The sequence below is a fragment of the Hirundo rustica genome, chromosome 2 (assembly GCF_015227805.2).
Source record: "Hirundo rustica isolate bHirRus1 chromosome 2, bHirRus1.pri.v3, whole genome shotgun sequence".
In the NCBI taxonomy this organism is placed as follows: Eukaryota; Metazoa; Chordata; class Aves; order Passeriformes; family Hirundinidae; genus Hirundo; species Hirundo rustica.
In genome coordinates this window covers 5342345-5362585 of record NC_053451.1, presented here as the reverse complement: position 1 = coordinate 5362585, position 20241 = coordinate 5342345, and the positions used below count along the sequence as shown (strand labels likewise).

Genomic DNA, 20241 nt, shown 5'->3' with positions numbered 1-20241 from the left:
AAATTTGCAGGGACGGGTAGCCTTCACGCAGCAACTGGCAATGCAGAAACCTACTTTGCTCAAGGCATTACTGTAGGGACCCCTTTTGTCTGCGCTGGCTCCGCATGACCAACGGATTGGAAACACACTACCCAAATATTGCAGGACTCTAACTCTTCTTTGGATGACCCAAGACATTTATGTGCAGATGGTCTGAACAGCAACTGTCTCCCTAAAGCTCATTTCAGGGTGTCAATAGTCATCCATCTCTCTGAATCACACACAGGCACATTCACAATTTCCCCCTCTCGCCCCCATGCAGGTATTCCCTACCAAGGGTACAGTGTTTCGTTCCGCCTTGCTGTTTGAGATGTTCTGGATATGAAAGGACACGATGGTTTCCACCTGTCCCTTCAGCACAGCTTCTGCAGCCCTGCAAAGATAGACAGACAAATGCACATATCCAATTGAAGCTAAGAATCAATTTTTCTTATCTGGCCTCCTTTCTATCTTTCAGCTAGCAAAAGGGAGAAAGACTTAACCACACATATTTCACTCCAGATGAGTAGCAAAAGAAAAATGCTTATGTCTACAAACTCATCAGAATTCAGGGTTCATGTCTCAGTTTAAGCTATCCTGGCAGCTATTCATTGCATGGATTGCAAAACTGTATCTACCAGTATTTGCAAAAAAAAAAAAAAAAAAAAAAAAAAAAAAAAAAAAAGAAAGATCCCCATACCTCAGAGAAGTAAACAACTACTTCTCAGAGCAAAAAAAGGTAAGGACATTATCTACTCCAACCCCTTCTGCATCCCCCAAACAAGCAATGACGTTTTACTACTTGATGCCCTCGATAATCTCTTAAAAGATGAGCACAAATATAATTCCTGCTCCCAGAAGACATTCAAGCATCTACCTACTTACTTGTTGGCCATCTCAGTAGAAAAGACGTAAACCACTTTGGATGGAGTCTTCTGCCCGCTTGCTGGCTCCAAAGCGGCACTCAGACCATGGGAAGGTGTGGAAGACCGTGGGGCTGAAGCATTTGAAGGAGTCATGGAGTGTGGTGTGTGCTGAGACTCCTGGGACTTCACATGATCAGCAGAATTGCAGTCTGGAAAGGGACAAACAGGAAAAGAAGAGAATCACTGTCTTGGGATCTCTTTGGAAATCAATTCTGGAAACAGATCAGAGCTTTTTCTCCTCTGAAATTTCCTGCTTCTTCCTCAAGCACCACTAAAGGCAATTCTTCTATTACACCACACATCTTTCCTCTAAAGCCTTGGTGTCCTTCAAGCAACACTGAGAGAAAGCTCCTCCTGGGTCCCTTTCCAAGGAAAGTGGCAGCTCCCACAACTGATCTCTTTGAATTCTCTAATGACCACATTTTATGTAGGAACAAAGATAAATATGTCTGCCTCAAGAAAACCCCCCAGCAAAACTTTACCTTTTTTTTTTGCTCAGCCACTGTGCTAGGTGACCCAGCAAATGGACAACAAAGATGGACAACTGAACACGTGGTCTGGTTTTGCACTGCCTCACAGAGACAATGTTAGAGCCAGGAAGAGAACACAGAAATCACAACTCTCTCTTGCGTTACCAGTCAGGGTGCTACGGGTTATGTATCTGTGTTGACAAAACAGACCTGCGTATTGTTTAAAACCCCAGTCACAACAGAACAGTTCCTGAAAGGCCAAAGGCCAGAAGGAGACCAACAGGTTGCATTTGTACTTTTCAATCCTCTGGGGGAGTTTTAGAGTTACAAAGGAACTTTCCCACCATAGTCAGGTCTGGACTCTAACTGAGGGTGAACACAACATTTACCAATGCCAGCAATGACAACCTCTCCTCCTGCCTGCTTTCAAGACCTTCGAGTGTTCATTGGCTGGAACTCACAGAACTCCAGACAAACAAATATTTCACTAATACTTGCATTGTAATTCTCCATCTCACAGAGGATTCAGACTGATTGTCTGCACTTGCACATGAACCCCAGCAAACATACCTTTGATTTCTGGGTCATCATTAGGAGTCCCAGCTTCCCTCTGTTCAAAGGAGTCTGCTGAAATGCTCCTCTCTCTCTTCCCCTTCCCCTTGGCACCATTTCCAGCCCCATTCTTCAGCCCCATACTCCCACCCGGGCCCGGGAGCACTTTGGGGGTGTGACCTCCACTTTTGGGGTCACAGGGAGAGGGCTGGGATTGGCTGGTGGAGCCCCCTTGTTTGCCCTGGTTGGAAAATTTGGAATCCAGCTGAGGGTTGCCAGACGGGGACATCACTGTAGGGGGACGGACCATCACCTCCTGCTTTGATTTGGGGCTGCTGGAGAGAGAGAAAAAAGAGAAAGGAAAAAGTGACAAATCACACCATTGATTCATTCAGCCCTGTAGGAACAGATTAGAGTGAAGCAGAAACAACCACTGTCACCTTTACAAGCTAAGACAATTGCTGACAAATAAAAAAATGCCTGCAAGCTTAGAGTCATGCAGGCACTTTTTTGAACATGCCCTGAAAGGGTTATTATCCAAGATGGGATCTCATTGCTCAAGAAGGCACCAGGGCAAACCACAGACCTGCCAGATCCCAGAAACTGCTGTCACATGAGGAGCCACCTCTGGTGCTTCTGTCAATAAAGACAACGGTTTCTATGTGCACAGAGAAGCACCTCACACCAAAACCAGCTCAGAGTAAACAAACAAGGCACAATACAATTCCCCTCACCATTCTCCTGTACCCCAACTATGCTGGAGCTCTGATCAGAGCAGACCCCCCCCACACCCCCTCCCTTGCACCTCCCTATCCAGTTCTACAGGGAGCACAAGGAAAACCCAGCATTACTGCAGCATTCGTCATACGCTGGGGCGAGCTGCCAGAGAAACACAAACCTCTGACCGTGAAAACAATTAAACCAGCTACAACCTGCCCCTGAAGAAGGAAAGAGAAGGATACCATCTCCAAGCACACTCCTGCAAAATGGGGCAGACAAATTTGCCAAAGGAGACTCAGAGTCTTTCATTCCTCTTCCATCCAGCAAATTGCATCCTAAAAATATTTTGCTCCTCTGGGTTCTACGGATATTAGGCACCCCTTCCCTCCTCACCCTCCACTTACTCCATTGCTATTGGATCTTCTGCATTGTTTTCCCATCATTGCTATCACTTTCAACAGGCAGTGCTTGCTAGCATGCTCACTGTGAGACTCACACAAGCTGTTCCTTCCTTTGGACAGACATCTGACTCAGAAGCATTCCCTCTGAAATACTGTTAAGCTCCAGATGACCTCTAGGAGTAAATAATCAAACTCAAGAATGCTGTCAATCAGAACCATCCTAAGTCCCTGGACACTGCTTTGCTTTCATATTTTTCCTTTTCCAAATTAGTGAAGAAGAAATGCTGACCTGCTGCACTGACAGGAGACTGACGCAGAGGATCTCAGTGCTCAGCTGATCAGTTCTCCAGGTTGTTCAAGACAGTAATATGGAGAAAGCATTTTGTGTGAAAATACAGACAGAGAGACCTTTTGCTGCCCAACTACCCCTTGGGAAATGGATAATCAGAAGAGGAGGAAGGGGAGAAAAACCGAGAGAGAAACAGCAGGTTTACTCTCCTATCCAGGCACCGGGTGGAAGGGAGGTGAGCACCAGGAACGGAGAACCCGCACCTCATGGGTTTACAGCTTTCAGCTCATCCTGAGCCTTGCAAACATGGAGAACACCAGCACCATACAGCCACGGCTCAGGTACTCAGCAGATCCGATGGGAGCACAGAGGGACCAGGAAGCCACACTGCCCCAGTTCTCAGGCTATTCCAGCAGCACAGCAGGGATGACAATGTGCACCAACCCACAGCAGCTGACTGCAGGCTCTCGTCCTTACCTCTGTGTGTTGCCTGACGGGGAGTTCCTCACTTTGGGGTTACTGGAATGCATTGACAGAAATCCTGAGCTCACAGTCTCACACACACGCAGATGGGCTCTCGTCAAGTTCCTCTGGGGAGCGTGCCGCCAGAGGCAGCGTCGAAGCACTTTCTGCCACCCGCTTCTCTCAGTGCTGGCTGCCTGCTTGCCTTTTTTCTCTTTGCTCCTCGCTGCTTTTGCACTGGGCACTTCCCTCCTGCAGCTCCAGCATTCTCTAGATGCGTGCCTCCTGCTGCCCAGGGGAAGTCTCGCATCTCCAGGGCACTCTGCAAACCACCCCACAAGGAGAGAACAGAAAACCAATGAGGAATTTCCCAAGCAGATGTGTCTGGTGTGAAGCAGTGCATGGCAATTCTGCCCCCATTCCAAAGAAGACACAGAGGAAGAGCTTTCAGACAGATGTGCATTTCCAACAAGAGGCAGCCCTGGCTGGCCATTCAGTTTACAGGCAGTGAGGCCATCTTCCCTGTGTCCACAGCAAATCATCCTGGAGTCAGTGAAACAGGGAAGCACCTTGTATCTGCACACTTTGGTTCTGCATCTGTGCTCAACTTCAAGACACCTCACAGCAAGGTAGGAAGCCAAAAGTACAAATCCCCAACATGACTTAGCTGTCCAAAATTCCCCTGTGAATGGCCGTAATCTGATATTTCTTAAGAACATAAACTCTGCTTAAATCTTTTGTCTCTTTGGTCCAATATACCTAGATATGCGTTCAATGATGTGTGCTAAGGGTTACACAAAGGGAGAAAAATAAAATAAAATGCCTTCCTGACCACCTGTAAGCTACTGCTCTGTGTTATTACACTGAAAAACACGAGGGGTTAGTCACTGATCATATATATTAGAAAGGCCAAAAAAGCACTGGAGTAGTACCCATCTAAATTTGCTCAGCAGCCTTCTACAGATTATTGAGGCTTTTAAAAAAAAGAAGGGATGGGGAGCACAAAAAAAGAAGCTGCTTTTTCAGCTTCTTTCTAAGAAACAATATGCATGATGCAGGCAATAAGACACATAATGCTGTTTCTGGAGGTGGAAACGCTAGAACATTACTGTTTACGTGCTTTGGGCTAAATTATTTTGGAACAAATTTCTGCTTTGTTTATGTTTCAACAAAATCTCTCCTGTTCATCTCACCTACTCAGATGCAAATCCACTTAATTTAGAATCTAACCAAGATTTATTGTTAATGTATTAAGCATTGCTAGTTAAATATTATTCAAATGTAAATATTCCCGATATTCCTTCTCAGCACCAAAGAAGTAGTTTTTTCCTATACCAAACGAAACAAAATAAATCCTATTAGGATGGACTGCCTTGAATTTTATGAAGAAATACTGTTCAAACTGCATTTCAAAACAAAAAAGATTGGCTTATGTGCTGATGACACCAGAGGATTAAGACATGGGCACTCTATGACCACCTCTGGCCAAGCAGAGTTAGCAACAGCTTGTAGTATTGAGCACCACGGTTTTCCAGTTCCCCAGATTTGTACAGTTGTGAGGTTGTGCTGTTAGACATTTTAGTGGCTTTGTGATCCTCTGCTTTAATACGATAGTTATGCACATTGCAGTAGTTGTATGAAGTTCTGCATCGCCTCCAAAAATTCTCCTCATTATCACGAGCCAGAGCAGTCATCCTACTCCCTCTTCTCACCTCCACTGTGCTGCACAAACCTATTAATGTGGGGAATGTTTCCACAGCAAATGTCTCATTTTAAAGGCCTCTTATCAGGCATAATCAGATGAATTCTATTCTGAGCCACACACTCCAGAGGATCCACATGCCTCTCTGGGGCTATTAGCTAGTTATCCCACTGATTTTGGGAACAATGTTGGAGTCACCCTATCACTATTGTTCCTACTATCATGTCGCAATTACAGCTGGTTCTATAGAGATACATTAAAGACGAGAGAGAACCTCTCCACACACAGCTAAATTATATCATCTTTGCATGCAAATTTGTCTCTTATGTCTGTTTTGTTAAACAAGACTGTAGCATTATCAACAGCAGCCAACTCTGCTTTCCTAAGGGATTGATACATCTGTAAAAGTCAGGGGAACTCTGTGAAACCTCAGCACCCTCACTTAAGCTGAAGGTATGACTGAAAATACAGTGAATTCCAGGTTAAAAAAAAAAAGACAGAGAGAAAAGGAGTAACAGCATAAAAGTGAGCAGAGCTTGATGTTTACAGCAGCACTTAGATGTATGCATGATGAACTTAAGTATTCTGGCTGTTTCATCCTCTGCTTTTCCATTTGGATATTTAACATTATGTTACCTTTTACAAGATGAGAATTATCACAAGAGTCTCAGTCTTGCACAGTGCAATGAGAAAACGTGAAGGGAAGAATCACAATCACACTGGCTACATGGTATTCCTGACATCACCAAACTTTCAAGTACTTCACCCAGCAGTGGAAGGAGAACCCTCCATTTTTCTAACCTTACTTTTTTATTATTCTATATACGCGTATCTTCCATATATTAGAACTGATGCGCTGTGCAAGGGAACAGTGTTTTCCAATTTCAGTTTAAATTTATTCTTACCAGAGAGAGCTATAAAGGCTACATCAATATATTCATTGGAGGAACAACAGCAACTCAACTTCTTCAGCTGCTTATTTCTGCACATGAGGAATGCACCACCTTTTATAATGTGAAATGGAATGTCTCATGATTTTTCTCAATGCACTTCTAGCATATATATTCCTGGGAATCTAGGCTTCAATAATGCAAAAGCTCTAGAGAAATGTATTTTTGCAGCTGGAGTCTGCCTGCCGTAGCAAAGCCTGTATCATTGCTTTAAAATTAGAGGTAGGGTCAGTGACAGTGAATGGTCAAACCACTGTTCAAGACATTTTGGAAAGCTACATCCAAGACTGTATTTTCAGGATGGCTTTAAAGCTTGGCAGGCAAAGGTTGTAGAGAAAAGGGATGGTTCAGCTGGCTACTCATCCTCACCACCTCTCCCAACCCCATCAGGGAAAGATCTAAATGGGAGCTAACCCAAGGGAAACAACAGAAATTTCTATTCGGCTGGACTTGCCCCCTGACCTGGTTGATTGTGTTACCACATCACTAACATTATAAGCTCAAAAGAGGAGGTGAGAACAGGTGAAAATTTATCCCCACCCCACTTGCTTGCAGCCTACAATTTGGATGGCTTTAAATTAATTCAAACTTCAACTGCAGAGACAAAAAAGATGGATCTCCATTCTCTGTGGAGATATTATAGATCCTTGTTTTTCCAATAAGTAGCTTACCAAGACCCCTGGTGTCACGACACTGCAGTACTCATCGTGGAGGCCACGAGTTGCAAACTGCTCGTCTCACAAAAAACAGTCACCTGGAAAAAGGAGAGGAAAAGTTTCACCAACAAGAACTCCCAGCCAAGCTGTGCACCCCTTACCCACATTCAACCACAGAAGCAAAGAAATCAAAAGTTGCTCTGAACCACCAACAAGGGGAAGCCTCTGCTCAGCCTGGGAAGATTTATCAGAAAGAAGCCACCATCAGACTGGAAGACTCAGAAGCTCCATGCTGCCCATGGAGGGGAAATAGGGCAGACCTGCTTTAGCACTCCCGTGTTTAGCCAGCTGGATTCCCATGAGCTCATCTGTGCTTAGAGAAGCTGGCACAAAGCTTGGACATGTCACCTTCCCTTCTCTGCACCCATCTCTCTTCAAAGGCTCACGTTCCCCTCACAATGTGCCCAGCAACTCCTGCCAAACCCTTGTGCTTCATATATGCAACCTCCTCCACAGCCAGACAATGTATAAACAGAAACATCAAGAATCAGGTAAAGCCAGGCAATCACATCTAGGGGAAAACCAGGCGGGTTGTAGGAGGAAGCACTGTCTACTGCTCTGGCAGCTCCTACTTCACATCATTGCATACCCTACAGGAAGAAGGGAATCCACAGCAAGTTTAAGTGCCTGAAAGTTCAGCAATACAAGGAAATGCAGGCTCCGAAGAGTCGTAAATTCGAGGTTAGTTTAAAAAAAAAAAAAAAAGAAAAAGAAAAGTGCAGTGACCTGCCAGCTTCTCCCTCACCCACTGTGAAAACTGTAGAGGCTGAAAGAACAGTATGAATCCAGACAACACATACTGTCAGCGCCAGCATGGTATCTCAGAGCACTCTCAGCTATTTACACAGCATGGACAGCCCTGCAGTTAAAGTACAACTGCAAACTGAAATCACTACCAAATTTTTTCTCTGTACTCCCAGTGCATTCTGCTGACCAGGTCTCCCAACAGAAACACAGGAACCGGAGGCTCGGTTATGCATTGTGAAAGCCTGGGCATATTCTTTTCCCTCCAAAATTCTCCATATTATCTACTGCAGCTTCACCTTAATAATGTAGCAATGTGCTGCCATGTAATCCACTTCACAAAACCAAACTACAAAGCTAGTCCCAAACAATGCAGCTACATTCTCCACCCAGTCCAGCCAAATCAAACAATGAAATCATCAACGTGACAGACCATCCTTATCTAGCCAAGTCACACCTGCAGACAGAAGCTGAAACAAACACCTATCGCAACAAGCTGCTTCATCCAGTAAAACTCACCACAGCAGCACAATCATCCCTGGATCCAATTACCCAGTTATAGCTCCTCTCCCCTTTCCCCCACCCCACCCAATGAAACAATACAGGCTAAGCCGTGCCAGTGCCAATACTGACACACCTCTACCAAAGCAGGGACAGAAATCACTTTTTCCCTTGAAGAGGAAAGCATGTGAACACCAGCACACATCAGGATGGAGAGAATCTATCATAAACATTGCTCAGAGCTCCATTCCTTGAAACATTCAATCCCAGCTTGGCAGGGAAGGACAGCCTTGCACACCACAGCTCAGGACTGCAAGAGGGGCACCATCCATCTTTTAAGCTACCTGGTTACTGCACTGTAATTCCATTCCCCAGTGTCCCATCTCTGCTGCTCACCTGCACAGTCTTAGCCCTGTCAGCACAAGGCAGTTAAATTCACAGTGAATTTAAGAGCAAAAGGCTGAGAGTATGCACACAAAGCTACCACAGAGTAACTAACAAGATGCAAATGCACATCTTAGTTTACCTTTCAGTTAAATATTTTGACCACCACTGTACTTCTACAAACCAGCCACCACATTACTGTACTGCAAATAGAAAGTTTAAAAAAAAATAAACTAGCTAATTCCTACTTTATGGCCTTAAGCTGAAGAAGCTTGATAGTGACAAGTGGTCAAGTACTTGGAGGTGTACAGCATTATGGCTACTCCAGCAGGAACAGCTCCAGTTATCACTGATTCACTTCAGCCTTTTCTCCCTCTTTGAGAAGGAGAATGTGGAGAGATGAAATAAAGACATACCAAGTAGATAAAAGTATCAGACTTGTGGCCTGACTGTGACATGAAGCATTAAAGGCAAGAAACCTTTCTCTGCATACAAGAAAGAGCACACTGCTATTTTCCCCATGGCCTTTCTGATACTGTCAGTCTGTGCTGGACTGAGGCTGGTGAGAGCTCAAAATCAGCATGGAAGAAGAAAAAAGGCTGGAGACCTGCTGCTGCAGAAAACAAATGATAACTTTGAATGCATGCTGAGCCTGCACCCTGAATTGTATCTGTGACAGTGGGGCAGGTAAGGAAGGAGAGAGAGTGGAATAAGAGATTGCTCGGGGAAGAACAGAAGCTTTAGGAGGAACCAAGAATAGCAGCAGCAGGAGGCATTTGAGCAACCACTGATCCTGACAGCCACCAGGAAGCAAACTTCTGCGAGTGCATCCACCAGTGGATTCCCTGTGTGACCTGAGAGGTGGGGCAAGGCAATGAATCAGCCAACGCGCTCCTTCAGCACATTTTTACTGGGAAGGGCGCCTCCAATTTCTCCGACCCTCATTCAACCACATGAGAGGGAGAATAGCTGCACTGGCAAAAGGTGACTCCAGCTACACCCAAGACCTACCATTGGTTTTCATCACGTGCTGCACTTACCAGTTTTGTTGAGCATTTGCTTATTTTACACACTTGCAGCAGAGCTGCATGTTACTTTTTAATAAGCTGCTGTTTAATAAAGTACTTGATTACACACCTCATTGATAAGGAGAGTGACTGGGAAACAAGGACACAGGAAGTGTTATTCAAAGCTTTTATTGAGCTGTCAGACTTCCTTAAGATCATGTAAAAGCAAATAGATAAAATGACATGGATATGCCACACCCCATACATCTCCCTATGACACTTGAGGATATAAGGACACAAGACACTCCAATCCCTTGAAGCAGTCCAAATTTCTAGATAGGGCTCCCTACCAAGGGCTAATAAATACACCTTTAAATCTGCCTCTGCCTCCTAGCAAAAGCTGTCCTCCTCATCCTTTCCAGGAATGGGTAAAGCACATGCTTGTCACACTACTAGGATCGAACCCATCAGCATTCATATAGGTCTGTCAAAAATGCAACCTTACCTTCTGCACACCAGCTCTGTACTGGACCCAGGAAAGCAACCTCAACCAGCTTAATCCTATGCAACTCTATCCCTTCCAGCACTTGTGATAGAGCTGAAAAGGAACTCCAGATAAGATATGAATAATATTCAGGAGACAACTTTCCTGTTTCATCCCACCAGGTGTCCAAGTGCTCACTGGCACAAAGGAGGCAGCACTGACTGATGGCAAAGGCATGGACAGACACACGCTTATGGAAATACATTTGTGCCCATCTTCTGCCAGGTCCCTCTTCCCTTTTTCTTAAACAAGGGCAGAAAATACCTCAGGTACCTTCACACAGGTAAGCTGGATACCTAAGCGTAGGTAAAGTTGTTCATCTAAAGTGATTAGATAGCAACTCCCAGCCAGTCATCAGTTTCTAGATGGTCCTAACTTATCCTGAAACAGTATGGACTTCTCTATGTTTATGTCATAACAATAATAAATGATACACAAAGTTCTCACAGTTCCCCAGAGAATTCCATCCTACCACATCAGAGAAATCACTGCTATTCCAAAGTCTGCATAGCACTATCTCTCTGCTCACAGTTTTATACCAGAAATTACTCTGAATAAACAGAATAATCAAGACTTGTAGCAAAATAATTTTAGGTGACATGAATGTGAGGGCTACACAATCTCTACCAGGCAGCATTGCAACCGCCACAGGAAAAACACCTTCTCTTGCACACACGGTGTGCAAGCACCTCTCTGTTAAACTCTAAATGAGTAGGTTACTGCCCACAACGACCTCCAGCCCTGAAGCACAGAGAAAGGGGCTGAGCAAAGACAGACTCACCTAAAATTAGCACCTTGACCAACAGACAGACAGGGAAAGGGCATGCAAGATTCTATGCCATTACATGGAAAGAAGCTCCCTTGAGTTGCTTCATTTAACGTAAAAATTTAGGACCTGAGGATAAGCCTCCCAGAAACTGTAAGAATACTTAATCAGGCCCATGCAAATGCAGTAGAATGTGGTCACACAATGCAGCTCTGCTGAGCCTACCTGTGCCTGCCCATCCACATCTCTCAAATAAGAAAGTACGGACACCCTTCCTCCCATACTTCCCCCCAGCCCCTATCACCACACACGTGGACCTTTCCCAAAGAACAAATCTCTCCTGAAGTCTATGCAAAACAACAAAGGCCACAGAAAATCCAACCTTTTGCTCTACTTCCTTAAAATGTGCAGTGAAGATAATCACTGACAAAGCACAATACAAAACCAAGGGCTCAGAGAATTAAGTGTTTTATGAGTTTCTCATGTCACTATCCCCTTTTCTGAGAAAATGGTATCTCTAGCAACTATTCTCTTCCTTCTGACAAGTACTTGGATAACAAACAGTAGCCATGATATAAAGGCTGTATAAAGTGATCAGTCTTTTTAGGCACTTTAAAAAAATCATTCTAAAACACTCTTTTGCAACAGAGACGTTGCCCGCTACTCTCAGAAGCATAACTTCTAGGAATTGTGAGTAACACTAACACTTCTGATCAAACAGACAACTATATGTCCGTTAAGCTTTATTTTCAATGTATTTAACAACACTTCCATGCATTATTAATCCACTGGGGATGCACGACTGTCCTAGACAGCTTCTGACTCTGTACAACCCCTTCCCCAAAGTAGTGGTGGAGATGGACATTTATGGACACTGGTGATCAAATTCAAGGTGTACACAGACAAACACTGAGAGCTTTTCAATTTTCCATCTGCTATTATGTAAAAAACACTTGAACTACTTGGTTCACTTGGGACTGGGAAGAAAACTCTTGGCAGATTCTGACGCAGTTCCAGAAATCAGTCTGGGGAAAAAGCCAAAAGAAAAATTCTTTAAAAAAAACCCTCAAAGCCTAAGCTACAGCTATCTGCCTCTGTACAGGAACATTATGAACACTTCCGCTCGGTGTTCCTGCCATTTCAGCTTCACCCAGCAGCAGCGGCACTGGCAGGTGCGGGTCAGCCGGGCCGCTGCCGGGGACGCCGTCGCGCTCCCTGTCACGACATCGCGCTGACCTCAGCTCAGCCCTGGTGCACTCCAACGCAGCTGCCAACATCACTTCAGCTCCACCTCTGTTAGCAGTGCTGGGAGCAGCCTATGTACTTTACAAGTGGAGTTTGGAGCTCCCTATGTGGAGAGTCGCTTACCTGAGCAGCAGCCAGGCTGCAGTGGAGTTCCAGCTATTGTTAAAACCGATAGAGATCAAAAGCTTGAGCAATAAGGGGTTTTTCAAGAAACATTTTAAGTGTTTCCCTACTATATGACAGGCTTCTGCAGCTTTCCATATCATGTTAGCAGTTAACAGCCTTAGCATCAGTCAGCATTGCATACAGGAGTCCAGTGGGCAATGAGAATTTTCCATGGCCTGCTCTCATAGCTTTGGCTTCTGTCAAAACTTCATTTACAGGAGTTGAGAGAAGCCACAGGCAATCTCTTTCCCCTAACTTCTCTGGGTTTATTTTTTCAAAAATTTAAATAGGGACATTAGCATGAACAACCACGGGTAAAAGACACCTGTGTCGAGCTTGCCAGCAGCCCATTCTCTAGAAACTAATCTGCTGAAAAGGGCTGAGGGAAAATATGCTGAAATACTGGATGGGGAGACAGCACCAAGGAGACAGCAGTTTGTTCTTCTACACCACACCGCTTAAACAAAAGGCTTGGGAGAAACAAGTCACCAATCAGTTCATCATGGAAAAAAACCCCAAGTGCTTTTTTTCCTTCCCTTTCAGCATCCCTTCAACAGGCTTCCAGAATGGAAGATAAGAGGCAATCCTCAGGCGTAACTCCTTGGGCTGCAGTCTTGTCAGTTTTCATAAGCTAAGTGGGGCTGGGATGGGTCAGTACAGGACAGAGCTCCTCTGAGAAAACCCAGTGCTACAGCAAGCAGTAATTCCCCTCTGCTGCAAGGGGACATGACACGACACCGGTCGGAATTGCTGGGGGCAAGCCATACACTTTCCTTCATGTTAACCTTCACCCTTACAGCTCTCTGGTCTCTCTCCTCCCAAATGAGCACTTTTCCAAGGCTCTCCTGAGCATCACTGCCTTCCAGCAGCACCTGCCAGACCAGTTTTCGTTCAGGACTGTCACCACCAGCCATCCCTCTGCTCTGCTCCTTTACACGAGCCCTCCCTGCTGTTCTCAGGCACCTGGGGAGCTCAACACCACGAACCCGGCATTCCCACAGGAGCAGAGCTGAAGAGTTACTACATCCCCTGCAGCTTACTGCTGGGTAAAATGTGTGCCAGGGTGTGCTTGTCCCCAGTGCATTGAACCTCTCACTACTTTGATTTCAGACCCACATTAGGCATGTGAGAAGCAGCATGACCCTCAGTCTCCCAGTGCAGTGATTCCATACTGGCTTCCCAGTCGTTCTATACAGTATCTTCCACACAGCAATGACTCTTCTAAGGAGTAATGCACTTCAAAGAGCTCCAGCAAGCAAAAACTGCATGTACACAGTACTCCACGATGCTACATGATTATATCAAAGCTGCCGGGATGAAAAACTGACATTTGATAAATAACATGAGGTCACCTCAAAGATCTCAGAACACAGCATGTAAAACTGTTATTCTGACAAGAAATTAAGCAATTGTATAATCAGGTCTATTATCAAATCTACTGCTTTGACACGATCTTATAGAAGTATGAGGAGCACACAATTCCAACTGCAGCAGGATCCTCCCTCACTCAACACAAGATGTAGGCATTTAATATTCCTCTAGTTAGCCACGCATGTACAGCACAGCCTAACGCACTTCAAAGTATTTACTGTGCTGTATAAACACAGCGCTATTTTCAAAGCCTCATAACTGTCAAATCAAAGCTGGCTTTCACTAAAGCATTCAGAAGCATTTCTGCTGGATGGTGGCTATTTGCCTGACAGTTTCAACCTTCTATCCCCCAACCACAAGAAGGTTAAATATTTTTTCTTGTATATATGCATATATATATAAAATTATTATTTTCAAGAGGCAGAAGAAAGTGTTTTCTTGCTACCGAGCTGTCAAATAATTTTGAGCTGAACTTTTTTTTTTTTTCCCCTCATACATTCATATAAAATGTGGCGGAAAACCTCCATTCCACTAGCAGAAGTCCTGAAAAGAGTTTCTCCGTACATAGGACTGCCTCAACTGTCCATTGTACCAGGTGTCCCTATTGAGGCTGTGGCTGCTCACCTCAACAGGCTACAGCTTAGTTTTATATTACACTGCAAATACACTTCTAATCAATCCTCAAACAAATCCAGATTGGTACATAGATACAACATTGCCATTTCGCAGGCAGTGGAACAGTGATATCAAGACACCTGAAGGAGTCAGTTTAGCAAAATGCAGAAAGCAGAGCTCTGAGAACCTGAAAAAAGGGTCTGCGCACTGCTTGATCTCACCCAGCGTTTTTATCAGTGAACCACTAAACTAGAATTTTTGCTCAGGTCTTCACAACTCTGTACACACTGCAAAGGTGGCAAAGATAGCTTGACACAACACACACAGGCAGACTCACAGACTTAAAGCAATTTGTAGAGCGTAAGTAACGTGGTCGAGTAGATAAATCACAGGCACATTAAGAGCCAAGCTCTGTTCTCAAGTTTGCCACCAAATCCAAGCAACCCTGGTTTTAAAAAGAGCCCATGGGCCCCAGCCACCCCGCTGATAAGGTAAAACAGATATCCGCACCCTTTGTTCAGAAGGCAGAGGACAACCACAGACACATGGAGACCATCCAGTGACAAGGTGGGTCAGTGATTTACAACTCTCTTGCCCCATCAGAAAGCCAAGGAGGAAAAACACAGTGGCACTGCTTTCTTAAGAGGCCAAACAGCCATAAAAACAAGACACCTAGCTCAAGAGTAACTGCCAGTGCTAGGAGTTGAACAGGCAGCTGTATGGCTGTCTGTTCCTGAACAACAACTGCTCTGAACTCAATACAGAAAACAGCAAGTTCTCCCTCGATTCCATATGCAGCTAAATTATTGTGTATATCATCCACTCTTTATGCCATCGATTGTACCACTAAGGAGCACTTAAAACCAGCATTGTTTTCAAGACTGCAGCACCCAATTTTCAGTGAAATCTCAGAGGACATTGCTCCATCTTTCTCTGTTGAAAGAAATCATGTTAGTGGTAAAAGGCACTTTCCTTTTTCCTCTCTTCAAAAGGATTTCATTGATTCTACCTAGGCTTTAAAAAACAAACAAGCCAACCACCTTACAGTTCCACTGTTCATCTCCCTTCCCTATTCCATGAGCATCTTCTTGGAGGCCAAACAAGGAAACTCCCACTCCTGCTTTTAAGTCTGTCTGAAAAAACGGGATCCCTCTAAAGGGATAAGATTCATTCTTCAGATACAGTTAACTGCAATTTCATAACGGTATTTAAAATAAATTCAATTAGTGTTGTCAAAGTAGATCAAAACCAGAGTGCTCAGACTCAACTCTGCAGAAGAATAGGCAAGAATAACCTACAGAAGTAGGAGTAAAGGAAATGTAGAAAGCTGTGAAGCAGCAGTTCACTTCACGATAGCCAGTTTAGTAACTCAGACCAGATTTCAGGATGGTTGAACAGAGTCCAACCATAAGCCTATGGCACATCTCATACACTGGCTCTCAATCAGGTTTCCAGAGAGGAGTGTGAGAATCCTGCAGCAAACCCAGGCACAACAGGCTATTCCATCCCTCCCTTTCCCAATATGGAAGCACAACTGCTAGAGCAGAATAAAAAAAGAAGGTTTAGACCACAGGCTTAATACCTCTTCCAAAATTTTCATTGTCACTGATTAGGATAATTGAATATTCTTCATATTCTTAAAGACATCTGATGCTTTTTAACTCTTGTTGAATTCTTGCTCCTCAGCAAGATTCTCACAGCATGAGTTTCACTGCTTAATTGCAACCATACTAAATAGTCTATCGTCAATTTACAGTACATGTTCTGTATCATCAGAAAGTCTTGAGGCAGCAGAAACTGCTCCATGGCAAAGCCACCACATGCTTCTGTTGGCCCTGCTTAAAGCTTCTTAAAGAGGGCTTCTCTTTTGATACCTTGAATGTGTTCAGAGATGATTTTTGGCAAAAAGGACAAGGTAAGCTGGAGGAACTGTTCTCAGGCAAGGGAAGCTGTAACAAACAGGTGTAAAAAAACATTTAGCAAGTTTAGCAGACTCTTAGGGGTATAGTTAGATGAGCATTCCTTTTGGCAGCAATGCCAGCTTAGAGAAGTGCCAGTACCAATGTTTACTCCCACCCCTGCACCACACTGTCTGATGTGCCTGTGGCCAAACTGCAAACCAGTTTGGCAAATGGATGTAGGCTAAGTATCATCATCTCCCTGCCAGGCTACTTCTAATCCAGATCAGCTCCCTGATCTGTTCCAGCATCCAGCTGTTCCAACAGCAGCACCAGCACACACAGCACGGTGGTGCAGAGTCAAAACAGATGGGCACCCAGGACTCCTCAAAACCCAGCTCCAGCACTGAAGGAAGTGCTCACAGGAATAGGAACAGAGGGCAGCTCGGCACACAGGTAAGCACAGCCCTGCTTCTTCAAAAACATAAATCAGAAGTTAACACTGGAACAGCCCACTTGTATTCAGCACATTAAATGTCACCTATTGTTGCTAACCAGCGTTTATGAGCCTGCACGGTCTTAAAGGCAACCCTTCAGAAATTTCCCAACAGATCCATTTTTTTTTTTTTTTTGTTCAAGTTCTTCAAGATTATCTGGACTTCCTAATTATGAATAGTTTCTGCTCTTCTGGACTTGTATAGTTCCTACTACAAAGGAGGTCAAGCTCCAAAACAATTAAAACTTTTAAAGCAGTTAAAAAAAAACCAACCTAACAGACAAGTAAGGGTACGTAGGGGAAAGCCCTTCTAAATTCAATAGGCAGAGCAGTTCTCCAACAAAAATTCAGCAGTAAAAATTCAGCTCCTTCCATTCACAAATTGCTCTGAAAAACTGAGTTAACACCTTTATTTTGCCAGCAGGAAGACTAGAGGGACTCCAGCAGAGCTTGTAAGCAGGAAATCCAAGCCCACAGCAAAACTTGCTGGGTTAAAGGACTTCATATCTATGTAAACAGACCACAAACCTTAGGGAGGCACAGAGATTTCTGTGAAGTCCAAGGCCACACAAACGAGTCAGAAGGATTTTTGAAGGCTGCCTGCATTGCTATGAAGAAATTCTGACAAACTTCTACAAAGCAGAAGAGAAAAAGCCCTGCAAGGTAGCACAGCTCGCATTTAAGGCAGGGATTAGTCTGAATACTCACTTGAGTGTAATTGCTTCACAGAATAAACTTGTTGCTGTTTGGGGTTGTTTTTTTTTTTTTTCCTATTGAAATTATAAAAACCAGCGAAATTCCTAAACCATAGGCACAGTTTGTGAGGCAAGAGAATTGACACAGCATGTCAAGAACTCAGAGGAAAAAACAACATCTAGGAAGAAACACGTAGGAATAGGTATGGGAAGCCAATGTGCTGCAGAGTAGCAAGCCTTTGAATAGCTGGGAAATATGGATCAAAGGTACTCCATTCTTATCCACATCAAACATATAAACTGCTCAGAAAAGATCTAGTATATGAATATTTTAGCCTTGTGGCTTACAGTCGCCTCAGTTTCTATATTTGGATATTTGGTGACAAATGTAGCTTGGCTGTGGACTAACCCTAACTGAAAACAATCCAAGTGCATGAACTATAAAGATGAAATGCAAGACTGGGGGGGGGGGGGAAGGAGGGGGAAAGCACAGGGAAGAAAGAGTCCACACCCTTTGTATTCATAATATCCAGAAGAGATCTACAAAGTTTCTGGTTGTATGACCAGTAACTTATTTATTTTCTTTCACATTAAAATTCAGCGTAGCTTAGAAGATTGTGTTGACCAATAAACAAATTAACTGATCACAAGAAAGAAAAGCAAAATACCTCCCCAAAACAAACAAGGGGGAAAAAAAAAAAGAAAAAAAAAAAAAAAAAAAAAAAAACCTAGCATACAAAAAGATGGTCACAACAGTACCATCATAGTCCAGCTACTCCCCCACAGCACAGCAAATCACAGTTTCTCCCAGAACATCTTTAGACATCCAGGAGCTAAATAATCTGGATTTAGAAAACTACATTGGGAGGTCATAAACAGAACCTTTACCAAACACCGCAAAAACCAAGTGTACAGGCACAAAATACATCCCCAAAAGAATTTATCACGTTAACCTGACCAAAGATGAGCAGCTGAATGGGAGGGGGGACTTACACAAAAACTTGTTTAGGGTGGGGTTTTTTTTTTGCTTGGTTTTGTTCACACTTATTTAACGTCAATGATTGATTAACATTTTGGATAAAGGAGGTCTTTGTTAGTGATTCAGCATCTCCACCCCTTCAATTAAGGTGTTAAGAGTTCACACAAGTGCAGTGAGACCCAAGATCCCCAGACCCCGCTCCACAATAAAATCCCGACCCAAAAAAAACAGATTAAAAAACAAAACAAAACAAAACAAAAACGAACTCGCCCCACTGAGAAAATTCCAAAATCCCAAAACTAACATCGTTGCTAACTCCAAGTCAAAAAAAGAAAGATGCCTTTCTTTTGTTGTTTGAGGAGAGGCCAGCAAGGGAGACAGGGAAAGAATATGAGCCCTTGAGCCATTTTTATGCACTGAGTAAGAAAAAAAGGACACATTCATTAAAAATAATCTCTTTGGAGATCACTGTTAAAAGAAAAAAAAAAAAAAAATCCACACCGCGTAACAGAGCCATCATGCCAACTTGTCCAAAATGGCTATAAAACCTCAGGAAAACAACCCCTGTAGTTCAGGCAAGAAAGCAGATCCCTGTGCCACAGGACGCAGGCTTGTGCCCTCCTGCAAGCACAGCTCCTCTGCCCCGGGACTGACACAAAATGACTGTGTGTGTGCCCCCGACCAACTTCCCCGGTCCCACACCTGTGACGCCCCACTTCAGTCAGAAACTGGCCATTACAGACCTCGTAGGAAACGGGAGAGAGGTAAACAAAAAGAAGTGGGAATAAGGCTGTTTAAGTACGTTAATTCGTTTGATTTCATATCATGCCTTGCCTAGCTTTCCAATGGTTGTTATTGTAATATCTCCAGCAATCACTGATCAAATAATCCAACAAAACAGAAGGAAAAAAAACCTACACCAGTTTTTTTTCCTCATGCTTTAAAGCTTGATACATTTAAGGATACTCCAGAGCATCCTATGTCTGTGTGGGCTTTTCACAGAGAAATCAAGGACAAAATACTTTCAAGGAAAATAAAAATGTAACTGGAACCCCTAAAAAGAGAGAGAACTGTCTCCCCCACTTCCTTCCTTGACAGAAAAGCAACCAGTCACCAACAGGGAGGCTTAAGGAGACAAACTTGACTTGGCACAACCCCTTCTTCTCTGCCCAGACCAAGGAGAAGGTGTTACTTTACCAGGTAAGGGCTACAAGACTTGATGCTCCTCTCCCTAAAGTGAGGTTCATGGTTATTTCCATACCAGCTTCGGACTCCATGTTAGGTTTGGCATCTGAAGAATAAAAGCATCTTCCCTTTCACCTTGGTGGGCTTTGAATCACTCCACAACCAACTCCCATCTGACACTTATTTCATTCTTTCTTTGCTGAATGACAATTTTCTGATTTCTCATGCAGTTTACTATTAAACCACTAATCATGTCATCATCCCACCTTAATATTTTACACCCAAATAACAACCCACAACTGACTGTCACATCAGATTCTTCCCATCTGTCTCCTCAGGCTTTGTCTACCCTCCCCGAGTAAAATCCACTTTCCACATCCCAAACATTCCACCTTCAGAGGCCTTTTTAGAACCATCACCTACACACAGAACTTGGGGAC

At 43.9% G+C, this 20241-nt stretch overlaps 1 protein-coding gene across 6 annotated transcripts in view; it reads right to left on the bottom strand.

The window, feature by feature from the left end:
* BCL9 (BCL9 transcription coactivator) overlaps window positions 1-20241 on the bottom strand; it is a 57592-nt gene that overhangs the window by 7515 nt on the left and 29836 nt on the right. For 5 of the 6 annotated variants that reach the window (XM_040055516.2, XM_040055510.2, XM_040055514.2 and 2 more), the window contains exons 2-6: window positions 7162-7244; window positions 3854-4160; window positions 1985-2301; window positions 904-1093; window positions 313-412 (exon numbers count right to left, since the gene is read on the bottom strand). In XM_040055516.2, coding sequence (XP_039911450.1) covers window positions 313-412; window positions 904-1093; window positions 1985-2301; window positions 3854-3906 — 660 coding nt within the window. In that variant the 5' untranslated portion in view covers window positions 3907-4160; window positions 7162-7244. Of the gene's footprint in view, window positions 1-312; window positions 413-903; window positions 1094-1984; window positions 2302-3853; window positions 4161-7161; window positions 7245-16422; window positions 16730-20241 lie in introns of those variants that run through there. The other variant, XM_040055515.2, reaches the window with a different exon arrangement.